The 15,600-nt window shown below is 48.6% G+C and overlaps 1 protein-coding gene across 1 annotated transcript in view; it reads right to left on the reverse strand.

Moving 5' to 3' along the window:
* Positions 1-15,600, reverse strand: part of jph3b (junctophilin 3b) — a gene marked incomplete at its 5' end in the record, with an annotated part of 161,954 nt that overhangs the window by 75,863 nt on the left and 70,491 nt on the right. The window contains 2 exon segments of the mRNA XM_084316125.1: positions 736-1,101; positions 8,336-8,837. Coding sequence (XP_084172251.1) covers positions 736-1,101; positions 8,336-8,837 — 868 coding nt within the window.

Genomic DNA, 15,600 nt, shown 5'->3' on the forward strand with positions numbered 1-15,600 from the left:
TGCCTGTTGCCAGTGTATGGCAGCCATTGAGCCTGCATAGCCCAAGGTTGGGTGCTACACAGTGGTGGTGAAGGAGGCAATTTCCCTAACCCTACATTGTAAATCGCTTCGAGTGTCTAGAAAAATGCTGTATAAATGCAATGATCATTCATTCATTCATTCAGCTCTTAATGAGCAAGGCCCAAAATACATAGCAAATTCCCTAGTTAGTTATCTGCCCTCAAGAACGCTACCGTCATCCACTACAGGTTTATTAGACACACCCAGAAACCAAAAAGAGGATCGGAAGTACGGCATTTGCCAACTATGCCCCAAAACTATGGAACACGCTACCAACACGCATCAGGAACGCCAGCTCCATACACATTTTTAAAGGAAAATTCAAAACGTACCTATACAGTCTAGCTTACAAATAGTGTACCATGCCTTAGGGAAAGAGAGTATCTTATTGAAATGTTTTTATTATTATGTGTTTTTAATTTTACGTATTGATCCTTTACTGAAATGTTATTTTACTGTGCTTTGCCTATTGCCGTACTTTTATTACTGTTGTCTTATTAATGTGATGCTTTACATATGCGTATGTTTGTGTACAGCACTTTGAGCTGCATGACATGTATGAAAGGTGCTTTATAAATAAATACTTACTTACTTACTACTTTCATTCATTCATTCATTCATTCATTCATTCATTCATTCATTCATTCATTCATTCATTCATTCATTCATTCCTACCTGGACAGTGCGATCTCTGCCTTCTGACGGGAGATGTCGGCAGCCTTCTGGGATCCCTCCACGGCGCGGTCCACCTTCTCCCTGATCTTACTGGCCCTCAGCGGGATCAGGTTCTTCCTCTTTCCACTCACCAGGACGTTCTGCTTGTACTTCCCTTCCTCTTTGGTGCCATCGGGGAACGCAGTGCAGCCATAGCCGTGACGCTTGTTGCTGAGCCACTCCCCCTCGTACTGCAGCCCGTCGGACCGTCGGCTGAAACCGTAGCCCGTCCGCTTGTCGTTCTTCCACTCCCCGCAGTACACTTCGGTCGCGGTGGCGTCCACGTCGTCGTCGCCGGCGGCCAGCTCAGCGTCCACGTCTCCGAGGCTGAAAAGGTAAAATGTTTTCCAATGGTTTTATAGTATACATTTTACATTCAGGCTTTTTCTAAGTACAACATCTACTTCTCCCCGTTTCAAAGTCCATGTTTGGGATCACTGGTTAGCTGAGTATGAAGTGTCACTATGTAGTTGGACAAGTTGAAGTCCTAAGTGCATATGCATCTGAGCGTCTCAACCCTCTCACAATCTTCCTCCTCCTCGCTTTCTGAAGATTATTATCTTGTCGTCATTTTATTTATGTCTTTATTATACCATAATGACAGGAGGGATGTGAGACGGAGATGGTAGGAGTGTAGGTCATGTGCCAACGGTCATGAGCCAGATTCCAACCCATTTTGCCATATGGGTTCCGTTTATTTGATGACCTGCTTCAAACTATACTCAGTAACATTCGTTGAACTCAGTCATGTAATCAGATTTCTCCTGCATTACTTTGCCTCCAAAAATCCAATGGACCTATGTCCAAAGAGAGGTATATATATATATTTAAGCTTACATATAGGATAAGCTTCTATAAATCCTGTAGTTTCCCTTAGGTCCCCTCCACTCAAAAACATGTTTTTTCTACTGTTAACTCCTATACAGATTGTTATTTGTGCAGAACCTTTCACATTCTTCCACTGGAAAGGGGGGGGGGGGGGGGGGGGTGTAACGAACTAATCACGGCACAAAGCGGCACGGTGGTGTAGTGGTTAACACTGTCACCTCACAGCAAGAAGGTCCAGGGTTCGATTCCCGCTTGGGGACCAGGTTTCCGCATTGCCAGGTACCCAGGTGGGGTATCTCCCAGGCCATTCTGTGTGGAGTTTGCATGTTCTCCCCGTGCCCGCAAGGGTTCCCCCCGATAAGAGAAACCCAATGGAAAAACATGCACAACAGATCGCTGACGCTGTCGCGTCCCTGACGAAGAGGCAGGAGCACTTGGATTGGTCCCCGGGCGCGGTACCTCGCCGACGCCCTGTCTGCTCCCGGCTGCCCTTGGGGGGAAGGACGACGGGATGGGTTAAGCGCAGAGCTCAATCGCATCGGCGACCCTGAGAAAGACAATGCATGTGTGTGTGTGTGCCGCCCATTGCATGTCCCATGTCGTTGCATGCCGAATAAAGACACTCTAAAGAGGTCCTGCATTATTATTATTATATTATAATCCTGGGAACCTATCCTGGTCGCTATTGGCCAGCTGGTCGTCATCCAGGAAATGCTAACTGCTAAAGTGAAATGCTAATGTGAAAATCGTATTATGAGTTAATACATCTAGTGATCTATGCACAAAAAAAAGATTTCAGCCAATTCTTAGTTTGCGTAAGTGTTATGTTTAGGTGAAATTGAGTTTAGGTGGAAAAAGTTTACCGGCTTGGGGGAAGACGTGAAGGGTTTGGGCCTTTCATAGATCCTTTCATTCTCAACGAGGACAAAGGTGTAGGGATGCTGCTAAGCCATTATCAGTAGTTCATTGAAAATGTTTGGTGGGAAAACCATACCAAACAGATTGTTATTAATTTTCTTTGTGTGGAGGGGATCTCCATCACTCCTTTCTACATTACTTTATTTATCTTCCTTCCTTCCTTCCTCTCCTCTCCTCTCCTCTCCTCTCCTCTCCTCTCCTCTCCTCTCCTCTCCTCTCCTCTCCTCTCCTCTCCTCTCCTCTCCTCTCCTCTCCTCTCCTCTCCTCTCCCCTTCCTCTCCTCGCCTCTCATCTCCTCATCTCTCCTCTCCCCCTCCCCTCCTCTCCTCTCCTCTCCTCTCCACCCCTATCCACCCCTCTCCTCTCCTCTCCTCTCCTCTCCTCTCCTCTCCTCTCCTCTCCTCTCCTCTCCTCTCCTCTCCTCTCCTCTCCCCTCCTCTCCTCTCCTCTCCACCCCTCTCCTCTCCACACCTCTCCTCTCCTCTCCTCTCCTCTCCCCTTCCTCTCCTCGCCTCTCATCTCCTCATCTCTCCTCTCCCCCTCCCCTCCTCTCCTCTCCTCTCCTCTCCACCCCTATCCACCCCTCTCCTCTCCTCTCCTCTCCTCTCCTCTCCTCTCCTCTCCTCTCCTCTCCTCTCCTCTCCTCTCCTCTCCTCTCCTCTCCTCTCCTCTCCTCTCCTCTCCTCTCCCCTCCTCTCCTCTCCTCTCCTCTCCACCCCTCTCCTCTCCACGCCTCTCCTCTCCTCTCCTCTCCTCTCCTCTCCTCTCCTCTCCTCTCCTCTCCTCTCCTCTCATCGCCTTGCCTCTCCTCTCCCCTCCTCTCCTCTTCTCCTCTCCCCTTCCTCTCCTCGCCTCTCATCTCCTCTTCTCTCCTCTCCCCCTCCTCTCCTCTCCTCTCATCTCATCTCCTGTCCTCTCTCAATTCTCCCTGTACTATATTTCCCACTTCTCTGTCCTCTCGTCTTCTGAGAGTGCCAGATAGTAGATCTGTCATCAGAGATAGCAGCGGACTCGTACCAATCTCATCTGTGCTGCGTCCATCCCGTCTGCCCCTCTCTCTTAGATAGAGACACATACCATAATGCTGTGTCTCTACTAATACAGTGTAAAGTACTATTGCACTTTACTGTTACATTTGCACTCTGGTTGGATGCCAAATATATTTAGGTTGTACTGTACTTGTATGATGACAATACATTTTTATCTAATCTAATCTACAGCACTTGGAACATTGTGAGTTAAGAGTCAAACTCTTGTATTATGTCACAAGTTTGAGTTTCCCTTCTTTATTCTTTTAGATCCTCCCTCCCATTAATGACCCTGTTCACTTGCACATGATTACCTGTTGGTGGAGCATTAATACCGCCAACATCTCAGAGGAACAACCTCTCCTGTGCCCAGAGATGGTGTAATGATAGGGTCCCGTCATGCCCCTGGAACCACGGTCCCCCGCTGGCCAAGGATCAAATCCCATGAGAACCTTCTCTTCTGTGCCTCCCCTGCTTTGTCTCCCTAAAACTGCTGTGGGTGCTTTAAAAGGGCAGTGACTGTGGTAAAAAGCACACAAATACTAACTTTAAAGGGGAGATGAAGCAGTGAGCAATGTGATCCTAGTTTGTTTGTTGTGTACCTTGTGTAAGACAGGGTCCTATAATAAAATGTGAAATCTAGCTTATTTGTCTGAAAAATCAAATATAATATCCCTGTTTTCAACATGGGCGCCGCCATTTTGTTGCTGACGTCATGGGGCTGGTTGGGTCTGGCTCCTAGTATACACCTGTTGGTTAGATGCCTATGGATGGACATGGATTGTCGGGTCAGCCTGTAAATAAAATGTTGCCTACCAAACATCGGGACCGTGGTGGTGCTTTTTGTATTGCTCCCGGCTGTTCGAACGAATTTTACTGCATGAAAGAGAGAGGAACGGTGGTTCATTTCCACAAATTACCAGTGAAAAAAACACTTTTATTGGCGGTTGGCTGGCTGCACTGAAGCGGCGCGATCCACCTGTTGGACAGTGGACGAAGATCTGCGGGCAACATTTCATTGCCTCGGATTATGTTGTTGAGGGGGGCTTTGAAGAGGATGGGAGGTTTGTCCAGAAGACCACTAATAAGCTGAAGCCTGGTGCGGTTCCCTCGGTCTTCGACAGACAGACCGGCAGTTCAGCGTCGGGACCATTTAGCCTGCTGGCTACATAGCTCCACTTCAACCAGCGTCGGGACCATTTAGCCTGCTGGCTACATAGCTCCACTTCTACCAGCTGGGTACCGGCGTTAGCTCCCGGAAGCGATGGCTAGCTAGTTAGCACCAGCCGGGAGCGATGGCTAGCTAGTTAGCACCAGCCGGGAGCGATGGCTAGCTAGTTAGCACCAGCCGGGAGCGATGGCTAGCTAGTTAGCACCAGCCGGGAGCTAGCCATCGCTCCCGGCTGGTGCTAACTAGCTAGCCATCGCTCCCGGCTGGTGCTAACTAGCTAGCCATCGCTCCCGGCTGGTGCATCGCTCCCGGCTGGTGCTAACTAGCTAGCCATCGCTCCCGGCTGGTGCTAACTAGCTAGCCATCGCTCCCGGCTGGTGCATCGCTCCCGGCTGGTGCTAACTAGCTAGCCATCGCTCCCGGCTGGTGCTAACTAGCTAGCCATCGCTCCCGGCTGGTGCTAACTAGCTAGCCATCGCTCCCGGCTGGTGCATCGCTCCCGGCTGGTGCTAACTAGCTAGCCATCGCTCCCGGCTGGTGCTAACTAGCTAGCCATCGCTCCCGGCTGGTGCTAACTAGCTAGCCATCGCTCCCGGCTGGTGCTAACTAGCTAGCCATCGCTCCCGGCTGGTGCATCGCTCCCGGCTGGTGCTAACTAGCTAGCCATCGCTCCCGGCTGGTGCTAACTAGCTAGCCATCGTTCCCGGGAGCTAACGCCGGTACCCAGCTGGTAGAAGTGGAGCTATGTAGCCAGCAGGCTAAATGGTCCCGACGCTGGTTGAAGTGGAGCTATGTAGCCAGCAGGCTAAATGGTCCCGACGCTGAACTGCCGGTCTGTCTGTCGAAGACCGAGGGAACCGCACCAGGCTTCAGCTTATTAGTGGTCTTCTGGACAACAACAACAACATAATCCGAGGCAATGAAGTGTTCTCTGGGGATCTTCGTTCCCTGTCCAACAGGCTGGTCGCGCCGCCTGAGTGCAGCCAGCCTGAGCCAACGTGCCAACAACACTGTTTTTTTCACTGGTAGTTTGTGGAAATTAACCAACTTGCCTCTCTTTCACACGGTAAATTAGTTTGAACAGCCAGGAGCAATACAAAAAGAACCACCGCGGTCCCGTTGTTTGGTAGGCAACATTTGACTGACCCGACAGTCCATGTTTACTATGCAGCTAACCAGCAGTGTATACACCAAACCAACACCGTGACATCAGCAACAAAATGGCGGCGCACATGTTCATAAATGCTACATAAATGGACATTACAAATCGTTTTTTCTTATTTTTATAACGTGATTTTTTCTGTGGCTTATCTAAATACTAATGTGATGCTATGAATATGTATTTATCGCTATGCTTCATCTCCACTTTAAATAATCACTTTTAACACTGAAACATTATTGACACAGTTCTGCATTGTTTTTGTCCGTCATATTGCTCTGCTCACATAGGTGTGATTGACAACCACGATGGCCAATGACATACTGTACGTACTTCCCTGATTGGCTGGAAGCCGGAGTCACGTATAAACTTTACGTCACTCAGTATTGTGGCTGTGGTGGTTATACTGAAACTATGTCACATGACCCCTACTCCTGCTCTCTCCTCTCCTCTCCTCTCCTCTCCTCTCCTCTCCTCTCCTCTCCTCTCCTCTCCTCTCCTCTCCATCGCTCTCCTCTCCACCCTTCTCCACTCCACCCCTCCCTCTCCTCCCCTCTCCTCACCTCTCCACCTCTCTCCTCTCCACCCCTCACCTCTCCTCCCACACCCCTCTCCTCTCCACCCCTCTCTCTCCACCCCTCTCCTCTCCACCCCTCTCCTCTCCACCCCTCTCATCCCACCCCCTCTCCTCTCCACCCCTCCTCTCCACCTCCCCCCTCTCCACTCCACCCCTCTCCTCACCACCCCCTCTCCACACCCCCCTCTCCACCCCTCCCTCACCACCCTCCTCCTCTCCCACCCACCCCTCCTCTCCTCTCCACCCCTCTCCTCTCACCCCACTCCCTCTCCTCTCCCCTCTCCACTCCACTCCTCTCCACCCCTCTCCTCTCCACCTCTCCTCTCCTCTCCACCTCCTCTCCACCCCTCACCCTCTCCCACCACACTCCCACCTCTCTCCTCTCCTCTCCTATCCACGCCTCTCCTCTCCTCTCCTCTCACCCCTCTCCTCAACCTCCCCATCCCTCTCCACCCCTCACTACCTCTCTCCTCTCCTCTCCTCTCCTCTCCTCTCCTCTCCTCTCCTCTCCTCTCCTCTCCTCCTCTCCTCTCCTCTCCTCTCCTCTCCACCCCTCTCCTCTCCACCCCTCTCCTCTCCACCCCTCTTTACCTCTCTCCTCTCTTCTCCACCTCTCTCCTCTCCACCCCTCTCATCTCCACCCCTCTCATCTCCACCCCTCTCCTCTCCACCCCTCTCCACCCCTCTCCCCTCCACCCCTCTCCACCTCTCTCCTCTCCTCTCCTCTCCACCCCTCTTTACCTCTCTCCTCTCCTCTCCACCCCTCTCCTCTCCACCTCTCTCCTCTCCTCTCCTCTCCTCTCCTCTCCTCTCCTCCCCACCCCTCTCCTCTCCACCTCTCTCCTCTCCTCTCCTCTCCTCCCCACCCCTCTCCTCTCCTCTCCACCCCTCTCCTCTCCTCTCCTCTCTACCTCTCTCCTCTCCTCTCCTCTCCTCTCCACCCCTCTCCACCCTCTCCTCTCCTCTCCACCCCTCTCCTCTCCACCCCTCTTTACCTCTCTCCTCTCCTCTCCACCCATCTCCTCTCCACCCCTCTCCTCTCCACCCATCTCCTCTCCTCTCCTCTCCACCCATCTCCTCTCCACCCCTCTCCTCTCCTCTCCACCCATCTCCTCTCCACCCCTCTCCTCTCCTCTCCACCCCTCTCCTCTCCACACCTCTCCTCTCCTCTCCTCCCCACCCATCTTCACCCCTCTCCTCTCCACCCCTCTCCACCCCTCTCCACCCCTCTCCTCTCCACCCCTCTCCACCCCTCTCCTCTCCACCCTCTCCACCCTCCCCTCTCCACCCTCTCCACCCCTCTCCTCTCCTCTCCTCCCCTCTCCACCCCTCTCCTCTCCTCTCCTCCCCTCTCCACCCCTCTCCTCTCCTCTCCACCCCTCTCCACCCCTCTCCTCTCCTCTCCTCTCCTCTCCACCCCTCTCCACCCCTCTCCTCCCCTCTCCACCCCTCTCCTCTCCTCCCCACCCCTCTCCACCCCTCTCCTCTCCTCTCCACCCCTCTCCACCCCTCTCCACCCCTCTCCTCTCCTCTCCTCTCCACCCCTCTCCACCCCTCTCCTCTCCTCTCCTCTCCACCCCTCTCCACCCCTCTCCTCTCCACCCCTCTCCTCTCCTCTCCACCCCTCTCCACCCCTCTCCACCCCTCTCCTCTCCTCTCCACCCCTCTCCACCCCTCTCCTCTCCTCTCCACCCCTCTCCTCTCCTCTCCTCTCCTCTCCACCCCTCCCCACCCCTCTCCACCCCTCTCCTCTCCTCCCCACCCCTCTCCACCCCTCTCCTCTCCTCTCCACCCCTCTCCTCTCCTCTCCACCCCTCTCCACCCTCTCCACCCTCCCCTCTCCAGTGGTGGACAACCCATTCCCCTCAAAGATAAATCACCTGATGGTGGAGTTGATGTCGGAGGCAGCGGAGGACACGGTGCTCATGCCGGTCTCGCTCCTGAAGGAGCTCTGCTTGGACCTCTGGCTGGCCAGCGAGCTCCTGGACTCCGACTTCCTCAGCTTGAGCCCCGACAGGATGGACCTCCGGAACAGGCCGCCCTTCCTCTTCCCCTTCAGCAGCTCCGCCTCGCTGTGAGCCGTCAGCACAAAGCCGCCGCGGGACACCGCAGGGCTGCCACCGCCGCTGCCACCACTGGACACGGAGACGCTGGTGGTGAGGACGGCGCCTCCGGGAGCGCCGGGAGCGACCGGAACGACTGGCCCCCCCGACCCGGTCCGGTCCAGCAAGGCGGCCCCGTTGCTGTGCTCCGAACCGGAGCGGAGGGAGTTTATGGAGGTGCGGAGCGGCGACCGGATGACGGCCGCCATGCCGTAGGGGACACTCTGGCGCATGCCGTAACCGTGACGCATCCCACCCATCCACTGGCCCTGGAACGTACCTGGAGGTGAGAGGAGGGTTGCTTTAAGACCATGGGTTGGGTGACGCTTGTTGATACCTGATTCTGATTGGTTCAGGTTTCTTCATTGTGTTGACGTCAACCTCATTTACCAAAACACTTTCAAATCAACTCAAAGTGGATTGAAAGACAATGAAAAAGACATAATGGATTAACTGTATACGTCAGACTTAGTGTGCGTGCGCATCAAGGGGGCAAAAGGAACGTAATCCTGGTCAGAACAACGGGGCAGACAATATACAATATATTTGCATTTGTTATGCTAGCGATCTAAACAATCAATCCATGCCAAAGCTATTATGTAAAACGTGAAAGACTCACACTCACAGCCATGCTGATTTGGCAAAATGACATCCAGCCGTTTTCGTTTGAAACTACTTTTAGTCAGGGGAGTGCCATGGTTTCTCCATAGAGCCCCATCATACTGTATTAGCGCAGCAGCTCGCACAGGTAGGGGGCAACTTATTCACGTGACTCAGTTGGTATTGCTGATTGGCTCGAACACGGTATGTTTGTATATAGCGAATAGGTCTATAAACACCATCCTTGAAAGAAATGTACTGACTGTCATAAGTTACTGTTAAGACATAGTCCATTGAAAATGCATCGCAAGTTCACGTTTTACAGCTGAAACAGTCAAACACCTGTGTTTTTTTTTTTTTACAGAGCCAGATATACTGTATCCGTTCACAGCAAATCAGCATGCAGTATTGAGGTCAAGTGATGCAATATGGCTGCTATCTGGAACTGTGCTGTCTGAAAGCGAATTGCAGTGTAATTTTGCTCAAAGTCATCTTTAAAGATCGTCTTTTTTTTTATACAAAATGTTAACATGACATGAATTTATGAGCCAAGGAAGGAAAATATGAAAAATGTTCAGGTAACGTAGCGGAAATGTTGCCATTTCTAGAGTTACTCCACTAGATGTAAAAAGCAACCTTTCATTTTAAATGAAAAGTTCAATAAAGTTAGATTTTGTAAGTTACCTGTATTTACTATAGTTTTACTTGTACTTGATCAAAACAACCCAAGAAATGCACAATAAAATATTATTGATTTGTGAGAATGACTAAAAATGGAGATAGAGGGGACCACATCCCATTTAAGCACCTAACATCAGGGGGCCTTTACATTTAAGGCGAGACAGCCTAGGTGAATAGGCAAACAAATAATCTTGTTTGATTTTGAGATTTATTTTTTATTTTTCATGTCTTATTTCAAACTAGTGGCAATAAAATATCGAAAACACACCATTTGTTGTTTATGTTACTTAATTTTATCTGATTGTGTCCATAGATCACAATTACAATACAGAACTATGAGGGCGTTTTCCCAAAAAAAAAATTATGTGTTTTTCTTACACGCAAGAGATTAAATGTCCTATTTCCCTAGCACCTACACACACCATACTTTCCATATTCCTTCCTATCTATACCCTGCATCTTTATACAGATTGATTGATTGATTGAAAAGTTTATTAACAGATTGCAGAATGGGTACAGTACAGTACATCTCAATACATACAATTGTTAAGGGGATGCAGACCAGAGAAAGACTTTCGTCTTGTTTCCACCAGGGTCCCCCATTTTCAATTCATCATAACATATATGACATACATGACATACAGATAGACAGTACTGCTACATCTATACATTTATGACATATCAGATTTGCAAATACAGTACTGTTTGTGATACAAAAGTGTCCAGAAAAGGAGTGTATATACATTTGGCGTAGAAACTGTACATTGGAGGAGGTTGGTGGGGTGGGGTTGGGTGGGTTGGGTGAGGGCTGTACATTGGAGGTGGGGGGGGGGGGGGGTTGGGTAGGGGACATACACACATTTTACACTGTACATTGGAATGTTGACAAAGCCTTACTTGGTCATTTACTGTACAACTAGGTTAGGACATTTGTAGGGGCCAGTTTCGAATTGCAGTCTCACGTAGGTGTTTTTTGAGAGTGTTTTTGAAGGTGGGTAGTGATTCACATTCCTTTACAGCTTTAGGCAGGGCGTTCCACATTGATGTGGCATAATTGCGAAACGTGTTTAGTCCCTTGTTTGAGCCGAATCTGGGTTTTACATGATTTGTGGAGCTCCCTCTGGTGTTGTGATCGTGGTATTCACTGACCTTTGGGAAGTATTTTGACATGTACATGGGTACCTTGGTCGCGTAGTGTATCTTGTAGACCAGGCCCATTGCAAGTTGCTGTACTCTGTCGTCTACTCTAAGCCATCCTAGGTTGTCAAAGTGGGCAGGGGTGAGGTGGGTTCTAGGAGTCAGGTCAAGTAGTAGTCTGACTAGCTTGTTTTGAGATGTTTGTAATTTGTTTTTAGTGCCTTTGAGGTGCTTTGGTACCATGAGGTGCAAGCATAGTCGTAGTACCCTTGAATGAGTGCTCCTGCTAGAGTCTTCAGGGTATTCTTGTTTACCAGAGAGGAGATCCGGTACAAGAATCGCGTTCGTTGGTTGACTTTTTTTATTACATTGGATGCCATTTTGTCACAGGAAAGATTAGCCTCTAGGATGGAACCCAGGTAGGTAATTTCATCTTTCCTTGTGATAATATTGTCACCCACTGTAACCGAGAAGCCGTCGGTCTTGCTGAGTTTGTTATTTGAACCGAAGAGAATGGACTCTGTTTTGCCCATGTGTAATGATAGTTTGTTGTCGGCGAGCCATATGCAGATTTTGCCTAGTTCCGAGCTGAGGGCTTTTTCAACCTGTAACTTGTTCTTGTCAGAGACCAGCAGGGCTGAGTCGTCCGCAAACAGGAACAAGTTGCAGTCACAAGCTGACGACATGTCATTTGCATAAATTAGGAATAGTAGCGGTCCTAGTATGCTTCCTTGTGGAACACCACAGCTCACTGTGAGGGGGGGGGGATAGGGTACCGTTTACTTCCACCATCTGTTCCCTCCCCTCCAGGTAGGATTGTATCCAGCTCACTGATAAACTATCAAAACCAATTGCTTTTAGCTTGTCAATCAGAATGGTGTGATTGACAGTGTCGAAGGCCTTTTGTAGGTCCAGCATGACCATGCCGCAGTATTTGCCCGCGTCCACCTCTTGTTTGATGTGGTCGTTCAAGTAGAGAAGGCATGTGTCAGTGGAGTGGGATGTTCTGAAGCCAGATTGGAATTCGTAGATTAGATTTTTTTCCGCGAGGTACTTTTCGATCTGTTCGTATACTATTTTTTCCATGACTTTCGAGATGGATGTAAGGATAGAAACAGGGCGGTAGTTACCCGGGTCTAATTTGCTGCCCTTTTTGTGCAGGGGTGTTACTCTCGCAATTTTGAAGTCCTTGGGGACGTGTCCCTGTTTTATGGAGAGGTTTATTATGTGTGTGATGACTGGGGTGATGGCTGCTGCTGAGTCTCTGAGGAATTTGGAGGGGATGTTGTCATGGCCAGTGGCCTTGTTTGGTTGGAGGGCGCTCAGTTTTTTGAGTACCTCATCTGTAGTTACTATTTCCAGTTTGAAGTCGTCTTTGTGGACGCCTAGGTTCATGTAGTATGCTACTATGTGTTCTACCCCATACTGCCCTGAGTGGGAGGGTAGTTTGTTTACCAGTGTTGTGGCTATGTTTGTGAAGAAAGTGTTTAAGTAATTGGCTACATCCAGCTTGTCTGTGATGAGCGTGTTGTCCGTCTTTATGTTTATGTTTGAGAACCTGGTTTTGAGTTTTTTACTGCAGCCTAGTTGATTGTTGAGTAATTTCCAAAGTTCACGTGGTTTATTTTTGTTTTCCTCGGTTTTGTCATTGATGAAATTTTTTTTTGCAGTTTTGATCATGGAGTTTACGTCATTTCTTAGTCTGTTTCTTTCTAGTTTGAGTTCAGTCACGTGGTCTTGGAGTTCACTGCTCGTGCTTTTGGTAAGCTTTGACTGACTTTTACGAAACTCAGAGCATTTTTTGTCTCTGGCTTTCATAGCGGTCAGTATTTCAGTGTGCATCCATGGCTCAGCGCGATTTTTTACCCTGGTGGTTCTTAGGGGGGCCATTTTGTTTAGTATTGATGAAAATTTGGTTTTGAAGCCAAGCCAAGTTTCTTCAACCAGTGTACCATTGAGTTCATCTGACCAGTCCAGACTCTCCAGTTCAAGGTTAAAGGCCTCGCTAGAGTAGGTTTTGAGGTCTCTAGATGTGACTGTTTTGTGACAGCCAGCCTTTAGTTTTAGCTTTTTGCGGGTACAGAATATCATGTAATGATCAGTTTGTTGATATATCATTCATAGCCTGATTTATAGTAGATTTATACCAAAAAACCTGGTGAAAATTGTGACTGTAGACAGTATTTCCTGATTTATGGGATGATAAAAAAGACCACAATCCCTTCTGTAAAAAGTTCATTGTGTATTGTGTAATGAAACAAAAATTTTGAATCTGGCATCATCCAATGTTGGTGATATCTATCCTGGCGATATATGCAAAATCAGTGGCGAATTCTCAGGGCCTTCAAGGTATTCAGAGAAGGCCCTGTGAGCCTCAGAAGAAAGAAAATATGAATTTTAAAAATTACTTTTTTTATTTTTATTTTTTTATTTTTTTTAATCAAATGTATTAAAATAGTTTGTGTCGCTAATCTGTTAAACCCGCACTGTTTCACTCGCCATAGTTGTTTTCGACCCATTCACTGCCCATTAGAGCGTTTTTGTACAGGAGAAAAGAACAGCCAATCGGAGATTTCTTTTCACAAGTCTCTGGGCAGACTTTCCTCCATCGGGTATTCTAGCATGACCTGCCCAATACAGCTTAACAGGAGCCCAGGTGTGGAGTGACAGTTTGATCAGCCAATCACATTTGGAGCTGTAGTCAATGGGCGTAGTCTTTTAGATGACAAGGTATTCTAGAGAGTCTACCGTAGCAAACAATTACTGGCTGCGTCGGCCAATCAGAGTGCAAAACGGCAAACGCGGAACTGGCTACCTTAGTGAACTATCAAGCAAGACAACACGAGACAAACTGAAACATGGCAGCAGCAAATGATACCGTCGATGTTGTTGCAGATTTATTAACAGTTCCCTTTTCAAGAAGAACATTCAATGAAAAGATGGACATTGTCAAAAAAGGCCGCCCAACCCCAGAAGGACTGGAAATCAGCCAGGCATCAAAGGCCGGTTACGAGCGACATTTCCAGGCTAGCAATTGGGAACGGTACCCCTGGATTACTGGCTCGGTTTCACGGAAGAAGCTTTTCTGCTGGGAATGTTTGTTGTTTGGGACCGACAAGGGTGCGTGGAACTTTAGAGGCTTTGATAACCTTAGCTGTTTAACAAAGTCTGCACAAAAGCATGAAGGCTCGGCAAGTCACCTTAAGGCAACAATTAGTCTGAAAACATTTGGAGACGCAAGGATTGATTTACAGCTGGATGAACAGAGATGGAGAGAAACAACGATGCACAACAAAAAGGTAAAAAAAAATCGGGAGATTTTAAAACGGCTCATACACTGCATGGTTTTCCTAGGGAAAGAGGAGATGGCTTTCAGGGGCCATGATGAGAGTGGAACATCTTTGAACCGGGGGAATTACCTGGAGCTTTTGTCATTTTTAGCAGAATATGATCCAACTTTGCACTACCATCTGACCACTTCCAAGGTATTTATTGGAACCTCAAGTCAAATACAGAACGATTTGATAAGTGCTGTTGCTGATGTGATGAATGACGAAATTAAAGAAGAAATAAGGAACGCGTCATGTGTAGCTCTAATGCTGGATGAAACGTCAGATGTGAGCAATGCTGCACAGCTGTCGATTGTTCTTCGTTATGTAACAGACGGTGGCGTAAAAGAGAGGTTCATTAAATATGTGGATGTGTCGGGGGGCAAAACAGCAGCAGAGGTTGCAACCCTGGCTCTTAATTTCTTGGAGGAATATGCATGCACAGATAAACTTGTAGCGCAGTGTTACGATGGTGCACCTGTTATGGCCTCGGGACTAAACGGTGTCCAAGCCAAAGTGAAGGAAAGGGTCCCCGATGCGCTTTTCATACACTGTTATGCACATGTCCTTAATTTAGTTTTATCTCAAGGTGTAAAAAAAATTCAAGAATGCAAAATCTTCCTCTCACACCTGTCTTCCATGGCCGCGTTCTTTACTAAATCGCCCAAACGTACGCAAGTGCTTGACCAGATGTGTCAAAGGCGACTGCCACGAGTTGCACCAACTAGGTGGAATTTCACATCAAGATTGGTTTGCACTGTATTTGAACAGAAAGATGCTCTTAAGGACGTGTTCCAGTACATAGTTGACCACCATGAGGAATTTGACGATACTGCTACAGGCTGTGCTGATGCTCATATGCAGTTTTGTTTGGCGCGGGTGGACGAGTTTTGCATTCGCATTGAGGAGCAGAGGCCACGTTTTGATCAACTCTATGACGAGACAGTGAACACCACCGGTGTGCCACCTGGGCGCAGAGCGTGCGGAGATCCACGTACATACTACAAGAAGGTGCATGATGGCATTATTGACAATATTCTAAATCAAATGACAACTCGTTTTAAAGATCACGAAAAGCTTTCATTGCTTTCCCTTCTGGATCCCACGCAGTTCACCATCTATAAGAAAACGTTCCCTGAAACTGCTTTCACAAGCCTGACTGACAGCTACGGGCCGCGTTTTGACTTGCCACGGCTGAAAACCGAACTCGGTGTCATGTATTCTATGGCAGATTTTCAGGGAAAGGACCCATCTGACCTTCTTCTATTTCTTCAACAAAAAAAACTCAGTGAAAGT

This window comes from Notolepis coatsorum (genome assembly GCF_963971535.1).
Source record: "Notolepis coatsorum genome assembly, chromosome: 6".
Lineage (NCBI taxonomy): Eukaryota > Metazoa > Chordata > Actinopteri > Aulopiformes > Paralepididae > Notolepis > Notolepis coatsorum.